This window comes from Entelurus aequoreus, linkage group LG12 (genome assembly GCF_033978785.1).
Source record: "Entelurus aequoreus isolate RoL-2023_Sb linkage group LG12, RoL_Eaeq_v1.1, whole genome shotgun sequence".
In the NCBI taxonomy this organism is placed as follows: domain Eukaryota; kingdom Metazoa; phylum Chordata; class Actinopteri; order Syngnathiformes; family Syngnathidae; genus Entelurus; species Entelurus aequoreus.
This window is the reverse complement of record NC_084742.1, coordinates 68,681,943-68,704,397: the sequence shown is the minus strand read 5'-3', so window position 1 is coordinate 68,704,397 and position 22,455 is coordinate 68,681,943. Positions and strand designations below refer to the sequence as shown.

Sequence of the window (22,455 nt, the reverse complement as noted above, 5' to 3'; positions counted from 1 at the left end):
GCTACCTCTGTCTTTTTCTCGTTTCTCCTCCTCTTCTTTTCTCTTTTTTCTTCCCTGGGCACCTGACAGTTTTGGCCATTTTGACATCTTGTGTTGACTTTTTTTATGTGGTGACGTCCAAAAAAGAGTCATGATACGGGAAGGGAGGGGGCGCACCGTGCGGTGGGCATGGGGGGGGGGGGGCGTAATGTTGTAACAAATAATATTTCTATTAAATAGGCTTTACTTTGCATTTTAATTAGCGTGGGATTATTTTTTGTATTTAGAAATCAATCAATCAATCAATCAATGTTTATTTATATAGCCCTAAATCACAAGTGTCTCAAAGGGCTAATAGTACAAACTTTTTTTCCTTTTTTTTTTTTTTTCTCCAACATTTGTGGCACTGGCGTGGCGCCCCCTGGTGGACGGCGCCCTTAGCATTTGCCTATGCGGCCTATGCCACGGGCCGGCCCTGACTATGGCACACACCAAGTAGTCATGCAGGGCCTTCAAAGTGTCAGATTAACTCAGGATACGCTTTTTTTTTTGAGTGGATGTACTAAGATATGTAAACATTCATTTCAGTTGCAGTAGTCGGGGAAGTAGTCTTTGCCATTAGGTTAAATGTCCGTTGTTGAGTCTTTTGTTAAGAATTGTACTTGTTGCACGCCAGCAGTTTGATTGCATCTTAGTTGTACCTTTGATTGACCTATTTGGAGGTGTCGAAATGGCTAATGCTAACCGGTAGCATGTAAATGGCATCTCCAATGTAAATTAGCATTGAGCTATCGCATTCTGAAAAGCGGAGCCTTGTTTTTGAGTCAGGCACGCCGGCCTTATTTATTGGCATGCACAATTGTAACATTCCCTTCAGGCACTCTGGCTGAGTCCGTTATGGGTGTCTTTGTTACATGTGACATCACTTCCTGTTGCAGACACCCATAACGGACTCAGCCAGAGTGGAAGTGATGTCACATGTAACAAAGGTATGGAAATATTGTATCGTGGGATTTTACGTTTACCTACAAAAAGCACCCAATTTGGTAGGCGTCCTTAAACACAATTGCACAGCGAGTTATGGGTCTGGTAGTGCTGATTGTCTCTCAAATATATTGCCGCCTGGTGGATGGGAGTTACACTACATTGTAGGACTTTACTCTAACTTGTATTCATGTATTTATTCCCAGCTGGTGGAAACAGCCCACGGAGAGGTTTTTGCTTACGAGAAGCTGTGCATCTGCAGCGGGGCCAGACCTAAACTCCTGGCTGAGGACAAGCAGCATGTGCTGGGCATACGTGACACAGACAGTGTCCAGGTACTACCAAATAATACTACATCCTGTCGAGACATCTTTCATTTCCTCTCTTTCTGAAATAAAGCTGATAAGATCTCTCTTATAAGTTAGGTGTCAATAGACACGTGCATGTCAGAAAAGTGCAACTTTGCGGTGAAAAGACTCACAGTATTGCACCAATGTGTGTTCCAGGACTTCCAGAAGCAGCTTTCTAAAGCCAGGAGAATTGTGCTTGTCGGAAATGGAGGGATTGCCTTGGAGTTAGCGTGAGTAGCAGCATTTAGAAGATTGCCTTGGAGTTAGTGTGAGTAGCAACATTTAGAAGATTGCCTTGGAGTTAGCGTGAGTAGCAACATTCCAAGGAGCATTGTGCTTGTTAGAAGATTGCCTTGGAGTTAGCGTGAGTAGCAGCATTTAGAAGATTGCCTTGGAGTTAGTGTGAGTAGCAACATTTAGAAGATTGCCTTGGAGTTAGCGTGAGTAGCAACATTCCAAGGAGCATTGTGCTTGTTAGAAGATTGCCTTGGAGTTAGCGTGAGTAGCAACATGTATTTTAAATGCAGCTAGTGCCATCTTGTGGAGCTAGTAAAAACTACATTTGGACATGTACAGATATTAATGCAAATGTTTTACCCTCCAAAAAAATCATCATCCTCTGTAGTTGAAATTGTTTTTGTCTATTAGTTTGGTCAGAGTTACACAATTGGAAGAAGAACAAGCCTTGTCATGTATCATACAAATATTGTTTGCACAGGATGTAGTTTTTAGGACCCACTGAAGCCAAAAGGAGACTCTGGTTAAGTGAATATTGTACAGCAGGGATGTCCAAAGTGCGGCCCGGGGGACATTTAAGGTTCAAGTTGTGTTGGCCTGCATCATACACATACGCTGTTTGCCTCATATCACATCTGCATCACATATCTCATATCACATCTGCATCATATACTGTATCTCATATCACATCTGCATCATACACATACACTGTTTGCCTCATATCACATCTGCATCACATACTGTATCATATCACATCTGCATCACATATCTCATATCACATCTGCATCATATACTGTATCTCATATCACATCTGCATCATACACATACACTGTTTGCCTCATATCACATCTGCATCACATACTGTATCATATCACATCTGCATCACATATCTCATATCACATCTGCATCATATACTGTATCTCATATCACATCTGCATCATACACATACGCTGTTTGCCTCATATCACATCTGCATCACATACTGTATCTCATATCACATCTGCATCACATATCTCATATCACATCTGCATCATATACTGTATCTCATATCACATCTGCATCATACACATACACTGTTTGCCTCATATCACATCTGCATCACATATCTCATATCACATCTGCATCATATACTGTATCTCATATCACATCTGCATCACATATCTCATATCACATCTGCATCATATACTGTATCTCATATCACATCTGCATCATACACATACGCTGTTTGCCTCATATCACATCTGCATCACATATCTCATATCACATCTGCATCATATACTGTATCTCATATCACATCTGCATCACATATCTCATATCACATCTGCATCATATACTGTATCTTATATCACATCTGCATCATACACATACACTGTTTGCCTCATATCACATCTGCATCACATACTGTATCTCATATCACATCTGCATCACATATCTCATATCACATCTGCATCATATACTGTATCTCATATCACATCTGCATCATACACATACACTGTTTGCCTCATATCACATCTGCATCACATATCTCATATCACATCTGCATCACATACTGTATCTCATATCACATCTGCATCACATACTGTATCTTATATCACATCTGCATCACATATCTCATATCACATCTGCATCACATACTGTATCTCATATCACATCTGCATCACATACTGTATCTCATATCACATCTGCATCACATACTGTATCTCATATCACATCTGCATCATACACATACACTGTTTGCCTCATATCACATCTGCATCACATATCTCATATCACATCTGCATCACATATCTCATATCACATCTGCATCACATACTGTATCTCATATCACATCTGCATCACATATCTCATATCACATCTGCATCATACACATACGCTGTTTGCCTCATATCACATCTGCATCACATACTGTATCTCATATCACATCTGCATCATATACTGTATCTCATATCACATCTGCATCACATATCTCATATCACATCTGCATCATACACATACACTGTTTGCCTCATCCCTCACCTAAAGTGACACGTGTGAAGAAGGATGATTCCTCCAAGTGAAGACCTCACCTAAGGAGATGATGCATGCTCAAAGATGCCACCTGCTGGTTGTATGAGCACACTGCAGCTAGTCCTGGATAGTCCCCATTAAATGTGGGGGAAATAATCAATTTTTAACATAGACCATTATACATTTGACTAGTAAACGTGGATAAAAGATATGTGTAAAAAATAGTGGATCCCAGACTAGTCTCCTGTGGGAGTGTGCTCAGTCTGGGGTCAGAAGAACAAAAGCATCATCACATGTTAGGACACAGAAACCACCAGACAAGTTGTTTTCTGAGTCGTGACATGTTGCTATGTGTGCCTACTAGGGTTTTACACTATACCACTTTAGTATTGTATCGCAGTACTAATCAATCAAACACAGTACTATACTCTGAAAAGTACAGGTTCCCTATATATATATATACAGTATATATATATATATATATATATATATATATATATATATATATATATATATATATATATATATATATATATATATATATATATATATATATAGATTTATTTTTTTTTACGGGCATGACGGCGCGTCGTCACGTGGTGACATTGCTGGTTTTATGAGCAGAGGAGCATGTTGGGCAGCGCACACACACAGAGTACTTACAAGCTGACACAGTGTGTAGACAGAAAAGGGAGAATGGACGCATTTTGGTGTAAAAAGGTAAAGATAAAGGTGAAGTTATAACACTGAAACACCCTCAGGAAGAGCTGCTTTAAGACATGGCTAGCTAGCTAGCGGCTAACATCCATCCTTAGTGTTTTAGCTACTTCTAAATCACTAATCCTGAAATAAAGTGAGTTTCTTACAAGTAGCATTATCACTGCGGGACGAGGAATAGCTAAACATGCTTCACTGCACACCGTAGGAGGATACAATAGCTCACCGCTAACAGCAAGGTAGTGCTCCTGAATGTTAAACAAATAGGTGGATCTATACAGACACATTATCGACTGTAATGACACCAAGTACAAGAGTCGTAAATAGTCAACACTACAATAATTAAATCAATATGTTTTACTATCACAAAATCTTTTGTTATTGTTGATAAAGTCAGTAAATACATCCCTGGACTATGCAATGTATGATCCTGTAACTACTTGGTATCGGATCCATACCTAAATGTGTGGTATCATCCAAAGCTAATGTCAAGTATCAAAGAAGAGAAGAATAAGTGATTATTACATTTGAACAGAAGTGTGGATAGAACATGTTAAAACAGAAAATAAGCAGATATTAACAGTAAATGAACAAGTAGATTAATAATAATTTTTAACAGTTTGTCCCTCATAATGTGTACAAAATAATAGGTGTATAAATGACACAATATGTTACTGCATACGACTAACTAGGAGTCTTTGTTTGTTTACTTACTACTAAAAGACAAGTTGTCTAGTATGTTCAACATTTTATTTAAGGACAATAATAAACTAATAATACATTTGTTGTTACAATAAAGACAAGACAATAATGACATTTTTTGTGCTCCCCTTTATTTAGAAAAGTATCAATTTATTGAAATACATGTTGGTAGCGGTACCAAAATACAGGTATGGTGACCCCCCTAGTGCCTACTGTAGCTGGAGATCCAGAGTGTGAAGTGGTTCTCCCCGCAGGTATGAGGTGGAAGAGATCCAGAGTGTGAAGTGGTTTTCCCCCGCAGGTATGAGGTGGAAGAGATCCAGAGTGTGAAGTGGTTCTCCCCGCAGGTATGAGGTGGAAGAGATCCAGAGTGTGAAGTGGTTCTCCCCGCAGGTATGAGGTGGAAGAGATCCAGAGTGTGATGTGGTTCTCCCCGCAGGTATGAGGTGGAAGAGATCCAGAGTGTGAAGTGGTTCTCCCCCGCAGGTATGAGGTGGAAGAGATCCAGAGTGTGATGTGGTTCTCCCCCGCAGGTATGAGGTGGAAGAGATCCAGAGTGTGAAGTGGTTCTCCCCCGCAGGTATGAGGTGGAAGAGATCCAGAATGTGAAGTGGTTCTCCCCCGCAGGTATGAGGTGGAAGAGATCCAGAGTGTGATGTGGTTCTCCCCCGCAGGTATGAGGTGGAAGAGATCCAGAGTGTGAAGTGGTTCTCCCCCGCAGGTATGAGGTGGAAGAGATCCAGAGTGTGAAGTGGTTCTCCCCCGCAGGTATGAGGTGGAAGAGATCCAGAGTGTGAAGTGGTTCTCCCCCGCAGGTATGAGGTGGAAGAGATCCAGAATGTGAAGTGGTTCTCCCCCGCAGGTATGAGGTGGAAGAGATCCAGAATGTGAAGTGGTTCTCCCCCGCAGGTATGAGGTGGAAGGCTGTGAGGTGATATGGGCGGTGAAGGACAACGCCATCGGAAACACCTTCTTCGATGCGGGAGCCGCACAGTTCCTGGTCCCGTCGCTGGGGGCCGACAAGCCGGAGAGAGCCGCTCCCTGCAAGAGGCTTCGCTACACCACACAGGATGCAGCGGCCCAGACCTTCACAGCAGGTCTTCACATCCTTCCAAAAAAAGGAGCATTTCTGTCCCAAAGCTAGACTTCTAAAGTATGTAGTGTCCTGTACAGATCGAAACACGCGAGGACGCGGCTCTGGTCCAACAGAGGCTGGCAGTGCGCTCGGTCCAGACTGGCATGAAGGGATGGTTCTGAAAGGAGCAGAGCAGGTGAGGACTTGACCTAGACTATAAAAGCATGTTTATGTTACTGCTGCTCTGTCAGGCATCCCACAGACTCTCAGTGGAATATCAGTGTGAGGTGGACAAGATCTTCACCTCCCAGGAGATGCTCAACTCCACAGCTGCACAGCAAACAAACACAGCTGATACCGGTGAGAACGAGGTCTACATTCACAATCCAGCCCTCAACCACCATTTCCCATCTGGGCCTAGAAGGAACATGGCCGGTCTATGTCCAGCTGACCAACGGCAAGACTTACGGCTGTGACTTTGTGGTCAGTGCCACCGGAGTCACACCCAACACCCAGCCCTTCTTACCTGGCAACAACGTAAGGAGGAACATCTGTGTCTCAATCACCAACTATTTACTCCAATAACATCTGTGATTGACTATTTACTTCAATAACAAGTCACCTAACTATTTACTCCAATAACATCTGTGTTTGACTATTTACTTCAATAACAAGTCACCTAACTATTTACTCCAATAACATCTGTGTTTGACTATTTACTTCAATAACAAGTCACCTAACTATTTACTTCAATAACATCTGTGTTTGACTATTTACTTCAATAACAAGTCACCTAACTATTTACTCCAATAACATCTGTGTTTGACTATTTACTTCAATAACAAGTCACCTAACTATTTACTTCAATAACAAGTCACCTAAATAACCAACTATTTACTTCAATAACAAGTCACCTAACTATTTACTCCAATACCATCTGTGTTTGACTATTTACTTCAATAACAAGTCACCTAACTATTTACTTCAATAACATCTGTGTTTGACTAATTACTTCAATAACAAGTCACCTAACTATTTACTTCAATAACAAGTCACCTAACTATTTACTTCAATAACACCTGTGTTTGACTATTTACTTCAATAACAAGTCACCTAACTATTTACTTCAATAACATCTGTGTTTGACTATTTACTTCAATAACAAGTCACCTAACTATTTACTTCAATAACAAGTCATCTAACTATTTACTTCAATAACATCTGTGTTTGATTATTTACTTCAATAACAAGTCACCTAACTATTTACTTCAATAACACCTGTGTTTGACTATTTACTTCAATAACAAGTCACCTAACTATTTACTTCAATAACACCTGTGTTTGACTATTTACTTCAATAACAAGTCACCTAACTATTTACTTCAAAGCATCTGTTTGACTATTTACTTCAATAACAAGTCACCTAACTATTTACTTCAATAACATCTGTGTTTGACTATTTACTTCAATAACAAGTCACCTAACTATTTACTCCAATAACATCTGTGTTTGACTATTTTGACTATTTACTCCAATAACATCTGTGTTTGACTATTTACTTCAATAACAAGTCACCTAACTATTTACTTCAATAACATCTGTGTTTGACTATTTACTTCAATAACAAGTCACCTAACTATTTACTTCAATAACATCTGTGTTTGACTATTTACTTCAATAACAAGTCACCTAACTATTTACTTCAATAACAAGTCACCTAACTATTTACTTCAATAACATCTGTTTTTGACTATTTACTTCAATAACAAGTCACCTAACTATTTACTTCAATAACATCTGTGTTTGACTATTTACTTCAATAACAAGTCACCTAACTATTTACTCCAATAACATCTGTGTTTGACTATTTACTTCAATAACAAGTCACCTAACTATTTACTTCAATAACATCTGTGTTTGACTATTTACTTCAATAACAAGTCACCTAACTATTTACTTCAATAACAAGTCACCTAACTATTTACTTCAATAATATCTGTGTTTGACTATTTACTTCAATAACAAGTCACCTAACTATTTACTCCAATAACATCTGTGTTTGACTATTTACTTCAATAACAAGTCACCTAACTATTTACTTCAATAACATCTGTGTTTGACTATTTACTTCAATAACAAGTCACCTAACTATTTACTTCAATAACAAGTCACCTAACTATTTACTTCAATAACATCTGTGTTTGACTATTTACTTCAATAACAAGTCACCTAACTATTTACTTCAATAACATCTGTGTTTGACTGTTTACTTCAATAACAAGTCACCTAACTATTTACTCCAATAACAAGTCACCTAAATAACCAACTATTTACTTCAATAACAAGTCACCTAACTATTTACTCCAATAACATCTGTGTTTGACTATTTACTTCAATAACAAGTCACCTAACTATTTACTTCAATAACAAGTCACCTAAATAACCAACTATTTACTTCAATAACAAGTCACCTAAATAACCAACTATTTACTTCAATAACAAGTCACCTAACTATTTACTCCAATAACATCTGTGTTTGACTATTTACTTCAATAACAAGTCACCTAACTATTTACTTCAATAACAAGTCACCTAAATAACCAACTATTTACTTCAATAACAAGTCACCTAACTATTTACTTCAATAACAAGTCACCTAAATAACCAACTATTTACTTCAATAACAAGTCACCTAAATAACCAACTATTTACTTCAATAACAAGTCACCTAACTATTTACTCCAATAACATCTGTGTTTGACTATTTACTTCAATAACAAGTCACCTAACTATTTACTTCAATAACAAGTCACCTAAATAACCAACTATTTACTTCAATAACAAGTCACCTAACTATTTACTTCAATAACAAGTCACCTAAATAACCAACTATTTACTTCAATAACAAGTCACCTAAATAACCAACTATTTACTTCAATAACAAGTCACCTAACTATTTACTCCAATAACATCTTTGTTTGACTATTTACTTCAATAACAAGTCACCTAACTATTTACTTCAATAACAAGTCACCTAAATAACCAACTATTTACTTCAATAACAAGTCACCTAACTATTTACTTCAATAACAAGTCACCTAAATAACCAACTATTTACTTCAATAACAAGTCACCTAAGTATTTACTTCAATAACAAGTCACCTAAGTATTTACTTCAATAACAAGTCACCTAAGTATTTACTTCAATAACAAGTCACCTACGTATTTACTTCAATAACAAGTCACCTAAGTGACAGATGTGTGTGTTGTATGTGAGATGATGCATGCTCAAAGATGCCACCTGCTGGTTGTATGAGCACACTGCATCTAGTCCTGGATAGTCCCCATTAAATGTGGGGGAAATAATACATTTTTAACATAGACCATTATACATTTTTAACATAGACTATTATACATTTTTAACATAGACCATTATACATTTTTAACATAGACCATTATACATTTTTAACATAGACCATTATACATTTTTAACATAGACTATTATACATTTTTAACATAGACCATTATACATTTTTAACATAGACTATTATACATTTTTAATATAGACCATTATACATTTTCAACATAGACCATTATACATGTTTAACATAGACCATTATACATGTTTAACATAGACCATTATACATTTTTAACAAAGACCATTATACATGTGATTAGTCAACAATAGATTAGATGGCCTCTGATTGGCAGCATGACTATGTTGGATTGAAAGAGTAAAGGTGACTAAAGGTTGTCATGTCTACTATTCAGTATCATGGCCTCTGATTGGCAGCATGACTATGTTGGATTGAAAGAGTGTAAAGGTGACTAAAGGTTGTCATGTCTACTATTCAGTATCATGGCCTCTGATTGGCAGCATTACTATGTTGGATTGAAAGAGTGTAAAGGTGACTAAAGGTTGTCATGTCTACTATTCAGTATCATGGCCTCTGATTGGCAGCATTACTATGTTGGATTGAAAGAGTGTAAAGGTGACTAAAGGTTGTCATGTCTACTATTCAGTATCATGGCCTCTGATTGGCAGCATTACTATAGTTGGATTGAAAGAGTGTAAAGGTGACTAAAGGTTGTCATGTCTACTCATGATGCTGACAAACATATTTAGGAGATAGTTCACCGTTTAATGCTTTAGCTATGTAAATATTTTGTATTATAACGAATGATTGGATTCAATGATGGCAGGTTTGTCCGGAACCAATTAACAGCGATAAAGGAGGGACAATTGTACACACCTTTTTGTCTGCTAGGTGTCACTGAAGGACAAAAGCTGCTTCAACCATTTCACTTGTTTTACGACATATCCTCCATTCTTGTATTTGCAGTTTGCTTTAGCGGATGATGGCGGTCTGCGAGTGGACGACCACATGATGACATCACAGCCTGACGTCTACGCTGCCGGAGATGTGTGCAGTGCATGCTGGGAGCACAGCCCCTTCTGGCAACAGGTATCTAGTCTAGACATACTTAGTCCGTCTTGACAGGTATCAAGTCTGGTGACATACTTAGTCCATCTTGACAGGTATCAAGTCTGGTGACATACTTAGTCCATCTTGACAGGTACCAAGTCTGGTGACATACTTAGTCCATCTTGACAGGTATCAAGTCTGGTGACATACTTAGTCCATCTTGACAGGTATCAAGTCTGGTGACATACTTAGTCCATCTTGACAGGTATCAAGTCTGGTGACATACTTAGTCCATCTTGACAGGTATCAAGTCTGGTGACATACTTAGTCCATCTTGACAGGTATCAAGTCTGGTGCTGACTTGTGACATAGTTAGTCAACAAGTCTGGTGCTGTGACATAGTTAGTCAGCAAGTGTGGTGCTGTGACATAGTTAGTCAACAAGTCTGGTGCTGTGACATAGTTAGTCCATCTTGTGACATAGTTAGTCAACAAGTGTGGTGCTGTGACATAGTTAGTCAACAAGTGTGGTGCTGTGACATAGTTAGTCAACAAGTCTGGTGCTGTAACATAGTTAGTCCATGTTGTGACATAGTTAGTCAACAAGTGTGGTGCTGTGACATAGTTAGTCAACAAGTGTGGTGCTGTGTCATAGTTAGTCAACAAGTCTGGTGCTGTAACATAGTTAGTCCATGTTGTGACATAGTTAGTCAACAAGTGTGGTGCTGTGACATAGTTAGTCCATCTTGTGACATAGTTAGTCAACAAGTGTGGTGCTGTGACATAGTTAGTCAACAAGTGTGGTGCTGTGACATAGTTAGTCAACAAGTCTGGTGCTGTAACATAGTTAGTCCATGTTGTGACATAGTTAGTCAACAAGTGTGGTGCTGTGACATAGTTAGTCAACAAGTGTGGTGCTGTGTCATAGTTAGTCAACAAGTGTGGTGCTGTGACATAGTTAGTCAACAAGTGTGGTGTTGTGTCATAGTTAGTCAACAAGTCTGGTGCTGTAACATAGTTAGTCCATGTTGTGACATAGTTAGTCAACAAGTGTGGTGCTGTGACATAGTTAGTCCATCTTGTGACATAGTTAGTCAACAAGTGTGGTGCTGTGTCATAGTTAGTCAACAAGTGTGGTGTTGTGTCATAGTTAGTCAACAAGTCTGGTGCTGTAACATAGTTAGTCCATGTTGTGACATAGTTAGTCAACAAGTGTGGTGCTGTGACATAGTTAGTCCATCTTGTGACATAGTTAGTCAACAAGTGTGGTGCTGTGACATAGTTAGTCAACAAGTCTGGTGCTGTAACATAGTTAGTCCATGTTGTGACATAGTTAGTCAACAAGTGTGGTGCTGTGACATAGTTAGTCCATCTTGTGACATAGTTAGTCAACAAGTGTGGTGCTGTGACATAGTTAGTCAACAAGTCTGGTGCTGTAACATAGTTAGTCCATGTTGTGACATAGTTAGTCAACAAGTGTGGTGCTGTGACATAGTTAGTCCATCTTGTGACATAGTTAGTCAACAAGTGTGGTGCTGTGACATAGTTAGTCAACAAGTCTGGTGCTGTAACATAGTTAGTCCATGTTGTGACATAGTTAGTCAACAAGTGTGGTGCTGTGACATAGTTAGTCAACAAGTGTGGTGCTGTGTCATAGTTAGTCAACAAGTGTGGTGCTGTGACATAGTTAGTCAACAAGTGTGGTGTTGTGTCATAGTTAGTCAACAAGTCTGGTGCTGTAACATAGTTAGTCCATGTTGTGACATAGTTAGTCAACAAGTGTGGTGCTGTGACATAGTTAGTCCATCTTGTGACATAGTTAGTCAACAAGTGTGGTGCTGTGACATAGTTAGTCAACAAGTGTGGTGCTGTGACATAGTTAGTCAACAAGTCTGGTGCTGTAACATAGTTAGTCCATGTTGTGACATAGTTAGTCAACAAGTGTGGTGCTGTGACATAGTTAGTCAACAAGTGTGGTGCTGTGTCATAGTTAGTCAACAAGTGTGGTGCTGTGACATAGTTAGTCAACAAGTGTGGTGTTGTGTCATAGTTAGTCAACAAGTCTGGTGCTGTAACATAGTTAGTCCATGTTGTGACATAGTTAGTCAACAAGTGTGGTGCTGTGACATAGTTAGTCCATCTTGTGACATAGTTAGTCAACAAGTGTGGTGCTGTGTCATAGTTAGTCAACAAGTGTGGTGTTGTGTCATAGTTAGTCAACAAGTCTGGTGCTGTAACATAGTTAGTCCATGTTGTGACATAGTTAGTCAACAAGTGTGGTGCTGTGACATAGTTAGTCCATCTTGTGACATAGTTAGTCAACAAGTGTGGTGCTGTGACATAGTTAGTCAACAAGTGTGGTGCTGTGACATAGTTAGTCAACAAGTCTGGTGCTGTAACATAGTTAGTCCATGTTGTGACATAGTTAGTCAACAAGTGTGGTGCTGTGACATAGTTAGTCAACAAGTGTGGTGCTGTGTCATAGTTAGTCAACAAGTGTGGTGCTGTGACATAGTTAGTCAACAAGTGTGGTGTTGTGTCATAGTTAGTCAACAAGTCTGGTGCTGTAACATAGTTAGTCCATGTTGTGACATAGTTAGTCAACAAGTGTGGTGCTGTGACATAGTTAGTCCATCTTGTGACATAGTTAGTCAACAAGTGTGGTGCTGTGACATAGTTAGTCAGCAAGTGTGGTGCTGTGTCATAGTTAGTCAACAAGTGTGGTGCTGTGACATAGTTAGTCAACAAGTCTGGTGCTGTGACATAGTTAGTCAACAAGTCTGGTGCTGTGACATAGTTAGTCAACAAGTGTGGTGCTGTGACATAGTTAGTCCATCTTGTGACATAGTTAGTCAACAAGTGTGGTGCTGTGACATAGTTAGTCAGCAAGTGTGGTGCTGTGTCATAGTTAGTCAACAAGTGTGGTGCTGTGACATACTTAGTCTACAAGTCTGGTGCTGTGACATAGTTAGTCAACAAGTCTGGTGCTGTGACATAGTTAGTCAACAAGTGTGGTGCTGTGACATAGTTAGTCAGCAAGTGTGGTGCTGTGACATAGTTAGTCAACAAGTGTGGTGCTGTGACATAGTTAGTCAACAAGTGTGGTGCTGTGACATAGTTAGTCAACAAGTCTGGTGCTGTGACATAGTTAGTCAACAAGTCTGGTGCTGTGACATAGTTAGTCAACAAGTGTGGTGCTGTGACATAGTTAGTCAACAAGTGTGGTGCTGTGACATAGTTAGTCAACAAGTGTGGTGCTGTGACATAGTTAGTCAACAAGTCTGGTGCTGTGACATAGTTAGTCAGCAAGTCTGGTGCTGTGACATAGTTAGTCCATCTTGTGACATAGTTAGTCAACAAGTGTGGTGCTGTGACATAGTTAGTCAACAAGTGTGGTGCTGTGACATAGTTAGTCAGCAAGTGTGGTGCTGTGACATAGTTAGTCAACAAGTCTGGTGCTGTGACATAGTTAGTCAACAAGTCTGGTGCTGTGACATAGTTAGTCAGCAAGTGTGGTGCTCTGACATAGTTAGTCAACAAGTCTGGTGCTGTGACATAGTTAGTCAACAAGTGTGGTGCTGTGACATAGTTAGTCAGCAAGTGTGGTGCTGTGACATAGTTAGTCAACAAGTGTGGTGCTGTGACATAGTTAGTCAGCAAGTGTGGTGCTGTGACATAGTTAGTCAACAAGTGTGGTGCTGTGACATAGTTAGTCAGCAAGTGTGGTGCTGTGACATAGTTAGTCAACAAGTGTGGTGCTGTGACATAGTTAGTCAGCAAGTGTGGTGCTGTGACATAGTTAGTCAACAAGTCTGGTGCTGTGACATAGTTAGTCAACAAGTCTGGTGCTGTTACATAGTTAGTCAACAAGTGTGGTGCTGTGACATAGTTAGTCAGCAAGTGTGGTGCTGTGACATAGTTAGTCAGCAAGTGTGGTGCTGTGACATAGTTAGTCAACAAGTCTGGTGCTGTGACATAGTTAGTCAGCAAGTGTGGTGCTGTGACATAGTTAGTCAACAAGTCTGGTGCTGTGACATAGTTAGTCAGCAAGTGTGGTGTTGTGACATAGTTAGTCAACAAGTCTGGTGCTGTGACATAGTTAGTCCATGTTGTGACATAGTTAGTCAACAAGTGTGGTGCTGTGACATAGTTAGTCCATCTTGTGACATAGTTAGTCAACAAGTCTGGTGCTGTGACATAGTTAGTCCATGTTGTGACATAGTTAGTCAACAAGTGTGGTGCTGTGACATAGTTAGTCCATGTTGTGACATAGTTAGTCAACAAGTGTGGTGCTGTGACATAGTTAGTCCATCTTGTGACATAGTTAGTCAACAAGTGGTGCTGTGACATAGTTAGTCCATGTTGTGACATAGTTAGTCAACAAGTCTGGTGCTGTGACATAGTTAGTCAACAAGTCTGGTGCTGTGACATAGTTAGTCAACAAGTGTGGTGCTGTGACATAGTTAGTCCATCTTGTGACATAGTTAGTCCATCTTGCTGCAGATGCGCTTGTGGACGCAGGCTCGCCAGATGGGCTACTACGCCGCTCGCTGCATGGCGGCAGGAGTCTTGTCCCAGACCATAGAGCTGGACTTCTGCTTTGAGCTCTTCTCTCACATCACCACCTTCTTCAACTACAAGGTAGGCAGCGTCATGTTGCTCATCATTATGTTGAAGGTGTGGTGACACCTTCAACTACAAGGTAGGCAGCGTCATGTCGCTCATCACGTTGAAGGTGTGGTGACAGAGTGGTCTTCACCAGGTGGTCCTGCTGGGCAAGTTTAACGCACAGGGGTTGGCCTCCGACCATCAGCTGCTACTGCGATGCACCAAAGGCCAGGAGTACGTCAAGGTGATGATGACCCACTTCCTAAACTATTATACTTTTGATGTTATTCATTATTTAACCTATTATTATTCATAACCAGCCACCCAACCATGTCCAAATCTCACCAAACTTGTCCCAATCCTTGTCTAACTATTATAGTTTTTATTTCATGAATTATTTAAGGTGTTATTATTCATAACCAGCCCCTCCCCCACAACCATGTCCAAATCTCCCCAAACGTGTCTCAATCATTTGTGCTGCCAAAGGTTTTTGTCCCTCCATTATAGTTTTGGTTTTTAACGTTGTATAGGTTTTGTCTTTTTATACGTTATTATTCATAACCAGCCACCCCAAACATGTCCAAATGTTATGTTAACATTTTATAATTTATATGTTGTTAACGTGTAATTAACATGTTATTTTTCATAACCAGCCACCCCAACCAAGTCAACATTTCCCCAAACTTGTCCCAATCATTTGTGCGAAGTTTGTGCTGCAAAATATTTTTGTCTTAATATAGTTTTTATGTTATTAACGTTTTATAGTTTTTTACGTCGTTAACGGGTAGAGATGTCCGATAATATCGGCCGATAAATGCTTTAAAATGTAATATCGGAAATTATCGGTATCGGTTTCAACATCCTGCTTTTTCCGGGAGACTCCCGAATTTCAGTGCCCCTCCCAAAAATCTCCAGGGGCAACCATTCTCCCGATTTCCACCCGGACAACATTATTGGGGGCTGCCTTTAGCGTCCTCTACAACCTGTCGTCACGTGCGCTTTTCCTCCATACAAACAGCGTGCCGGCCCAGTCACATAATATATGTGGCTTTTACACACACATGAGTGAATGCAAGGCATACTTGATCAACAGCCATACAGGTCACACTGAGGGTGACCATATAAACAAGTTTAACACTGTTACAAATATGCGCCACACTGTGAACCCACACAGAACAAGAATGACAAACACATTTTGGGAGAACATCCGCACCGTAACACAACATAAACACAACAGAACAAATACCCAGAACCCCTTGCAGCACTAACTCTTCCGAGACGCTACAATATACACCCCCTGCTACCACCAAACTCCGCCCTCCCCAACCCCTGAATTCGGAGGTGTCAAGGTTGGCAAGCATGCTCTAGTATACTCTGGACTGAAGCTGTGTGCCTTCATTGTTTTTGTAGCTGTTGTTTTGAGGCATGTTTAAAAAATAAATGCACTTTGTGAAAGTCAAATTATAGTATTTCCCATAGTTGTAGTGGGTATCAGGATCATCTCAGGGAGAGCATGTCCCAAATTCCAAGCTGCTGTTTTGAGGCATGTTAAAAAAAAGAATGCACTTTGTGACTTCAATAATAAATATGGCAGTGCCATGTTGGCACTTTTTTCCATAACTGGAGTTGAAGTTGTTCTCTTATTTTGGAAAACCTTGTTTTTGATTGATTGATTGAAACTTTTATTAGTAGATTGCACAGTACAGTACATATTCCGTACAATTGACCACTAAATGGTAACACCCCAATAAGTTGGGGTCCACGTTAATCAATTCATGGTAAAGTTACATTGTTTAATGCATCCAGCGGGGCATCACAACAAAATTAGGCATAATAATGTGTTCATTCCACAACTGTATATATCGGTATCGGTTGATATCGGAATCTGTAATTAAGAGTTGAACAATATCGGAATATCGGAAATCGGCATATAGCCATTATCGGACATCTCTATTAACGGGTAATTAACATGTTATTTTTCATAACCAGCCCCCCGAATATCTCCTTTGTCCCAATTGTTTGTACATTTGTGGTGGTTTGATCTGCAAAACATTTTTGTCTAACTGTTATAGTTTTTATGTTAACGTTTTATAGTTATTTATTATTTAATGTTATTATTCATAACCTGCCCGCCCCATGTCTGACCACGGTCTGGAGGGGATGGGGAGCGGCTGGAGAAGTCCTATGTGAGACCTGGAAGACGTCTTGTTCCTGGCACAGACCGAACACGCCTCTACGTACTCCCAGACCTCCGTCACCCTGGCTGGCCACCAGAACCGCCGGGAGATCACAAGCATAGTTCTTTTAACTCCCGGATGACATGAAAGCAGCGAGGTGTGGGCCCAATGAATCACCCGGGGACGCAGCTCAGTGGGGACAAACAATCAATTATCAGGACATCCCCTAGGTGGCGTGGCCACACCGTTAGCTTGCTTTACCTCAGTGTCTGTTGGCCAAGTTACCGCTCCTACCACACAGTTCAGTGGAAGGATGGTCTCAGGTCGCTTGGCCTCAAGCTCGGGGTCGAATAGTCGTGACGGGGCGTCTGGCTTGACGTTGCGGGACCCCGGCCTGTAGGAGAGCGAAAAGGAAAAGCGGTTAAAGAAAAGCGCCCACCCAGCCTGGCGAGAGTTGAGTCTCTTAGCCTTCTTGATATATTCCAGATTCTTGTGATCCGTCCAGACGATGAATGGGTGCTCGGCCCCCTCGAGCCAATGCCTCCATTCCTCCAAGGCGAGCTTCACCGCCAGCAACTCCCGATAGCCGACATCATAGTTTCTTTCAGCTTTGGACAGCCGCCGCGACAGAAAGGCACAGGGATGCATCTTCCCATCCTGTTGAGAGCGTTGAGACAGGACCGCTCCAACTTCTCCATTAGAAGCGTCCACCTCCACGACGAACTGGCGCAGTGGGTCCGGAATGGTGAGGATGGGAGTTGAGGTGAAGCGGCGCTTGAGTGTCTGGAAGGCCCTCTCTGCCTCTGGAGACCAGTGGAACCGCACCCAGGTGGAGGTAAGACCGTGGAGAGGAGCAGCTATTGCGCTGAAGTTTCTGACAAACCGCCTGTAAGAGTTCTCAAAGCCCAAGAATTGCTGAACCTTTTTTGCGGTTGTCAGGTGTAGGCCAATCGGCCACAGCGCTAACTTTAGCCTGAACCATCAGCACTCTTCCAGGAGCTACAATGAAGCCCAGGAAGGAGACAGTGTCGGCATGAAAAACACTCTTTTCAGCTTTAACATACAAGTCTCTTTAAAACCTGATTTACGTGGACCTGGTAAGTGTCACTGTCAGGTGAATAAATCAATATATCGTCAAGGTAGACGTACACGAAATGGTCCAGGAAGTCTCTTAGAACTTCGTTGATCATGGCTTGGAACACGTCTGGGGCATTGGTGAGTCCAAAGGGCATGACCCTGTATTCATAGTGACCGCTGGGTGTGTTGAATCCAGTCTTCCACTCGTCTCCCTCTCTTATTCGGACCAGATGGTAAGCGTTGCGTAGATCCAGTTTGGTGAATATTTTGGCCTGTTGGAGTTGGTCGGAGACAGAAGACATGAGGGGAAGAGGGTAACAGTTCTTGATGGTAATGTCATTCAGGGGACTGTAATCGATGCAGGGCCTTAACGACCCGTCTTTCTTCTTCACAAAGAAGAACCCTGCTCCTGCTGGCGATGTTGACGGGCGAATCAAGCCAGCTTCCAGTGATGCAATCGTCCATGGCAGCCTTTTCTGGACCAGAAACGGAGTACAGACGCCCTTTAAGAATAGTGGCACCGGGAAGCAGGTCGATGGCACAGATGTAGGATTGGTGGGGCGGAAGAGACAGGGCCTTTGTCTTGCTGAAGACTTGTCGCAGGTGGTGATAACAGGAGGGAACGGAATTCAGGTCCGGAAATTCTGAGTCTGTGGCAGGATTGGCAGAAAAAAAGATTAATTTCCTTGACACGTTTTCCCTGGAAAGTAGAAAAAACACAATTGTTAGTGCATTCCCTTCACCATTTGCTGATCTCCCCTGTTTTCCAGTCAACACGAGGGTTATGCTGGTACAGCCATGGATGCCCCAAGATCAGAGAATGAGAGGGTGAAGTAATCAAGTATGGACTAATCTTTTCCTGATGGCAGTCAATGTTCATTTGGACAGGTTCACTGATGTGCGTGATGGTGAAAAGCTCCTTACCATTCAGAGACCTGGCTCTAATGGGTTTAGCTAGCGGTTCTGATTTGAGTCCTAGTCTCCTGGCTAAACCCCAGTCCATCAGACTCTCGTCTGCCCCAGAGTCTATTAGCGCCTCTAGATCTGTGGTCGTGTGATGAGTGATCGTGATCTTAGTGAGAGTGCGTGGCATCTGAGGTGTAGCCGGGAAAAAGTTAAAAAAACTAAGCAAAAGATGAGCAGCTGAATATAAGACGACCACTGGGATCCCCTGGCCGGACAGGAAACGACAAGATGGCCGCCCTCTCCACAGTAAAAACATCTCCCCTCCATCAGCCGCTTGCGTCGCTCCTCTGGGGTCAGTCGGGCTCTTCCCAGCTGCATGGGCTCCTCCTCCTGATCAGTGCGGAGGTGAGGAAGTAGCTCCAGGGGTGAACGCTGAGTGGTCGACCAGCTAGGTGCGAAAGGACGGGTGGGTGGTTCTTCCTGCATCAGCCAATCCCACACCACGCTGTCGTTTTAGCTGGGCTAGTTGGTTGTCCGTCCTGACGGCGAGTGAGATGAGGGCATCTAGGTTGTCGGGTAGGTCCAGGGGAACGAGGAGGTCCTGTATGGCAGCTCCGAGTCCCTTCAGAAACATGTCATAGAGGGCCATGTCGCCCCATCCGCTTTCTGCTGCCAGCGTGCGGAAGCGAATGCCGTAGTCGCACACGGAGCCGCTGCCCTGCTTTAACCTGCTTGGCTCTTGGGCCTTTTCTCTGCTGGAGGACACCGGGTCAAAAGTCTTGGTTAGAGCAGCTTGAAAGTCTGTGAATGAGTGGCAGAGTGACGAGCTCCGCCCCCATTCGGCGGAAGCCCACGCCTTGGCTCTATCCGGAAGGTGTGAAATCATGAATGCGATCTTGGAGCGGTCCGTGGGAATTGCATGGGGCATCAGCTCGTAATGAATAGCACAGTCTATCAAAAATGTTTTGCACAAACCGGGACCTCCAGCGTATGGCGCCGGAGGGGCCAGCTTGCATCTGGCTCTGGGAGGCGGTGAAGGCAGCGTGGGAGCGGCAGTTGGCGTGGGAGGCTGGGACGCCGGATCCGGTCGAGCAAACTGCCCGAGTAGGTCTTGCAGCTGGGAGGAGAGGTGACCCTTGTGCGCTGCCATTGCCGTCTGAAAATCCTCCTGTCGGGCGAGCCGTGATTCCTGGGCGCGCAGGATCTCCGTCAGTCCTTTGGCCTCTGCTGAGTCCATACTGGCCAGAGGATACTGTTAGGTCTCTTTGGCCTCTGCTGAGTCCATACTGGCCAGAGGATACTGTTAGGTCTCTTTGGCCTCTGCTGAGTCCATACTGGCCAGAGGATACTGTTAGGTCTCTTTGGCCTCTGCTTAGTCCATACTGGCCAGAGGATACTGTTAGGTCTCTTTGGCCTCTGCTGAGTCCATACTGGCCAGAGGATACTGTTAGGTCTCTTTGGCCTCTGCTGAGTCCATACTGGCCAGAGGATACTGTTAGGTCTCTTTGGCCTCTGCTGAGTCCATACTGGCCAGAGGATACTGTTAGGTGTCTTTGGCCTCTGCTTAGTCCATACTGGCCAGAGGATACTGTTAGGTCTCTTTGGCCTCTGCTGAGTCCATACTGGCCAGAGGATACTGTTAGGTCTCTTTGGCCTCTGCTGAGTCCATACTGGCCAGAGGATACTGTTAGGTGTCTTTGGCCTCTGCTGAGTCCATACTGGCCAGAGGATACTGTTAGGTGTCTTTGGCCTCTGCTTAGTCCATACTGGCCAGAGGATACTGTTAGGTCTCTTTGGCCTCTGCTGAGTCCATACTGGCCAGAGGATACTGTTAGGTCTCTTTGGCCTCTGCTGAGTCCATACTGGCCAGAGGATACTGTTAGGTGTCTTTGGCCTCTGCTGAGTCCATACTGGCCAGAGGATACTGTTAGGTCTCTTTGGCCTCTGCTTAGTCCATACTGGCCAGAGGATACTGTTAGGTCTTGGCAAGAATGAGGACTCTGTTGCAGATGGGAAACGATTGACGACAAGGTGGAAGGATGGTTGAAGTTGACACAGGTGATACATGTGTTGTGGTTACAAACAGGTGGTGCTACAAGGTGGCAGGATGGTTGAAGTTGACACAGGTGATACATGTGTTGTGGTTACAGGTGGTGCTACAAGGTGGCAGGATGGTTGAAGTTGACACAGGTGATACATGTGTTGTGGTTACAGGTGGTGCTACAAGGTGGCAGGATGGTTGAAGTTGACACAGGTGATACATGTGTTGTGGTTACAGGTGGTGCTACAAGGTGGCAGGATGGTTGAAGTTGACACAGGTGATACATGTGTTGTGGTTACAGGTGGTGCTACAAGGTGGCAGGATGGTTGAAGTTGACACAGGTGATACATGTGTTGTGGTTACAAACAGGTGGTGCTACAAGGTGGCAGGATGGTTGAAGTTGACACAGGTGATACATGTGTTGTGGTTACAGGTGGTGCTACAAGGTGGCAGGATGGTTGAAGTTGACACAGGTGATACATGTGTTGTGGTTACAAACAGGTGGTGCTACAAGGTGGCAGGATGGTTGAAGTTGACACAGGTGATACATGTGTTGTGGTTACAGGTGGTGCTACAAGGTGGCAGGATGGTGGGAGCAGTGCTGATCGGGGAGACGGACTTAGAGGAAACCTTTGAGAACCTCATCTTGAACCAGATGGACCTGACACGGTACGGGGAGGATCTACTCAACCCCAACATTGACATAGACGACTACTTTGACTGAAATAGACTTTTCTTTGAAATATGAAAGTTACAATCAAATAAATATGATGGAAAACTAACAAGGTTATTAAGAAGGACTTTGTCCATCCACATTGCTAACACTACACCTCATAACCTGGTCATAGCTCACCTGTATGCACAGCACAGGTAAACACCTACCTGTGGCAGCAGAGCAGAAGTTTCACTTTAACGTCTCATAACTGTAGTGCGTTCAAGGACCTTCGATTAGAGTAAGAAAAAGAGGCGTCGCTAGGTATTAAAGACATGGGTCTAAACCTGTAGGCCGAACTTTTGCAACTGAGGGGCCGCACACTAAAATTAAAGCATCTGGGGACCATACAGTATATATATATTAGGGGTGTAACGCTACACAAAAATGTCGGTTCGGTACGTACCTCGGTTTAGCGGTCACGGTTCGGTTCATTTTCGGTACAGTAAGAAAACAA

General features: G+C 42.4%; 1 protein-coding gene across 4 annotated transcripts in view; it reads left to right on the top strand.

Annotated features, from left to right (window-relative positions):
* LOC133662485 (pyridine nucleotide-disulfide oxidoreductase domain-containing protein 1-like) overlaps positions 1–22,071 on the top strand; it is a 34,927-nt gene extending 12,856 nt beyond the window's left edge. For 2 of the 4 annotated variants that reach the window (XM_062066525.1, XM_062066527.1), the window contains 10 exons: positions 1,170–1,298; positions 1,470–1,543; positions 5,886–6,073; positions 6,150–6,247; positions 6,303–6,411; positions 6,473–6,588; positions 10,395–10,517; positions 14,981–15,118; positions 15,240–15,329; positions 21,852–22,071. In XM_062066525.1, coding sequence (XP_061922509.1) covers positions 1,170–1,298; positions 1,470–1,543; positions 5,886–6,073; positions 6,150–6,247; positions 6,303–6,411; positions 6,473–6,588; positions 10,395–10,517; positions 14,981–15,118; positions 15,240–15,329; positions 21,852–22,010 — 1,224 coding nt within the window. In that variant the 3' untranslated portion in view covers positions 22,011–22,071. Of the gene's footprint in view, positions 1–907; positions 1,026–1,169; positions 1,299–1,469; positions 1,544–5,885; positions 6,074–6,149; positions 6,248–6,302; positions 6,412–6,472; positions 6,589–10,394; positions 10,518–14,980; positions 15,119–15,239; positions 15,330–21,851 lie in introns of those variants that run through there. The other 2 variants (XM_062066526.1, XM_062066528.1) reach the window with 2 other exon arrangements.
* The last annotated feature ends 384 nt before the right edge of the window (positions 22,072–22,455 follow it).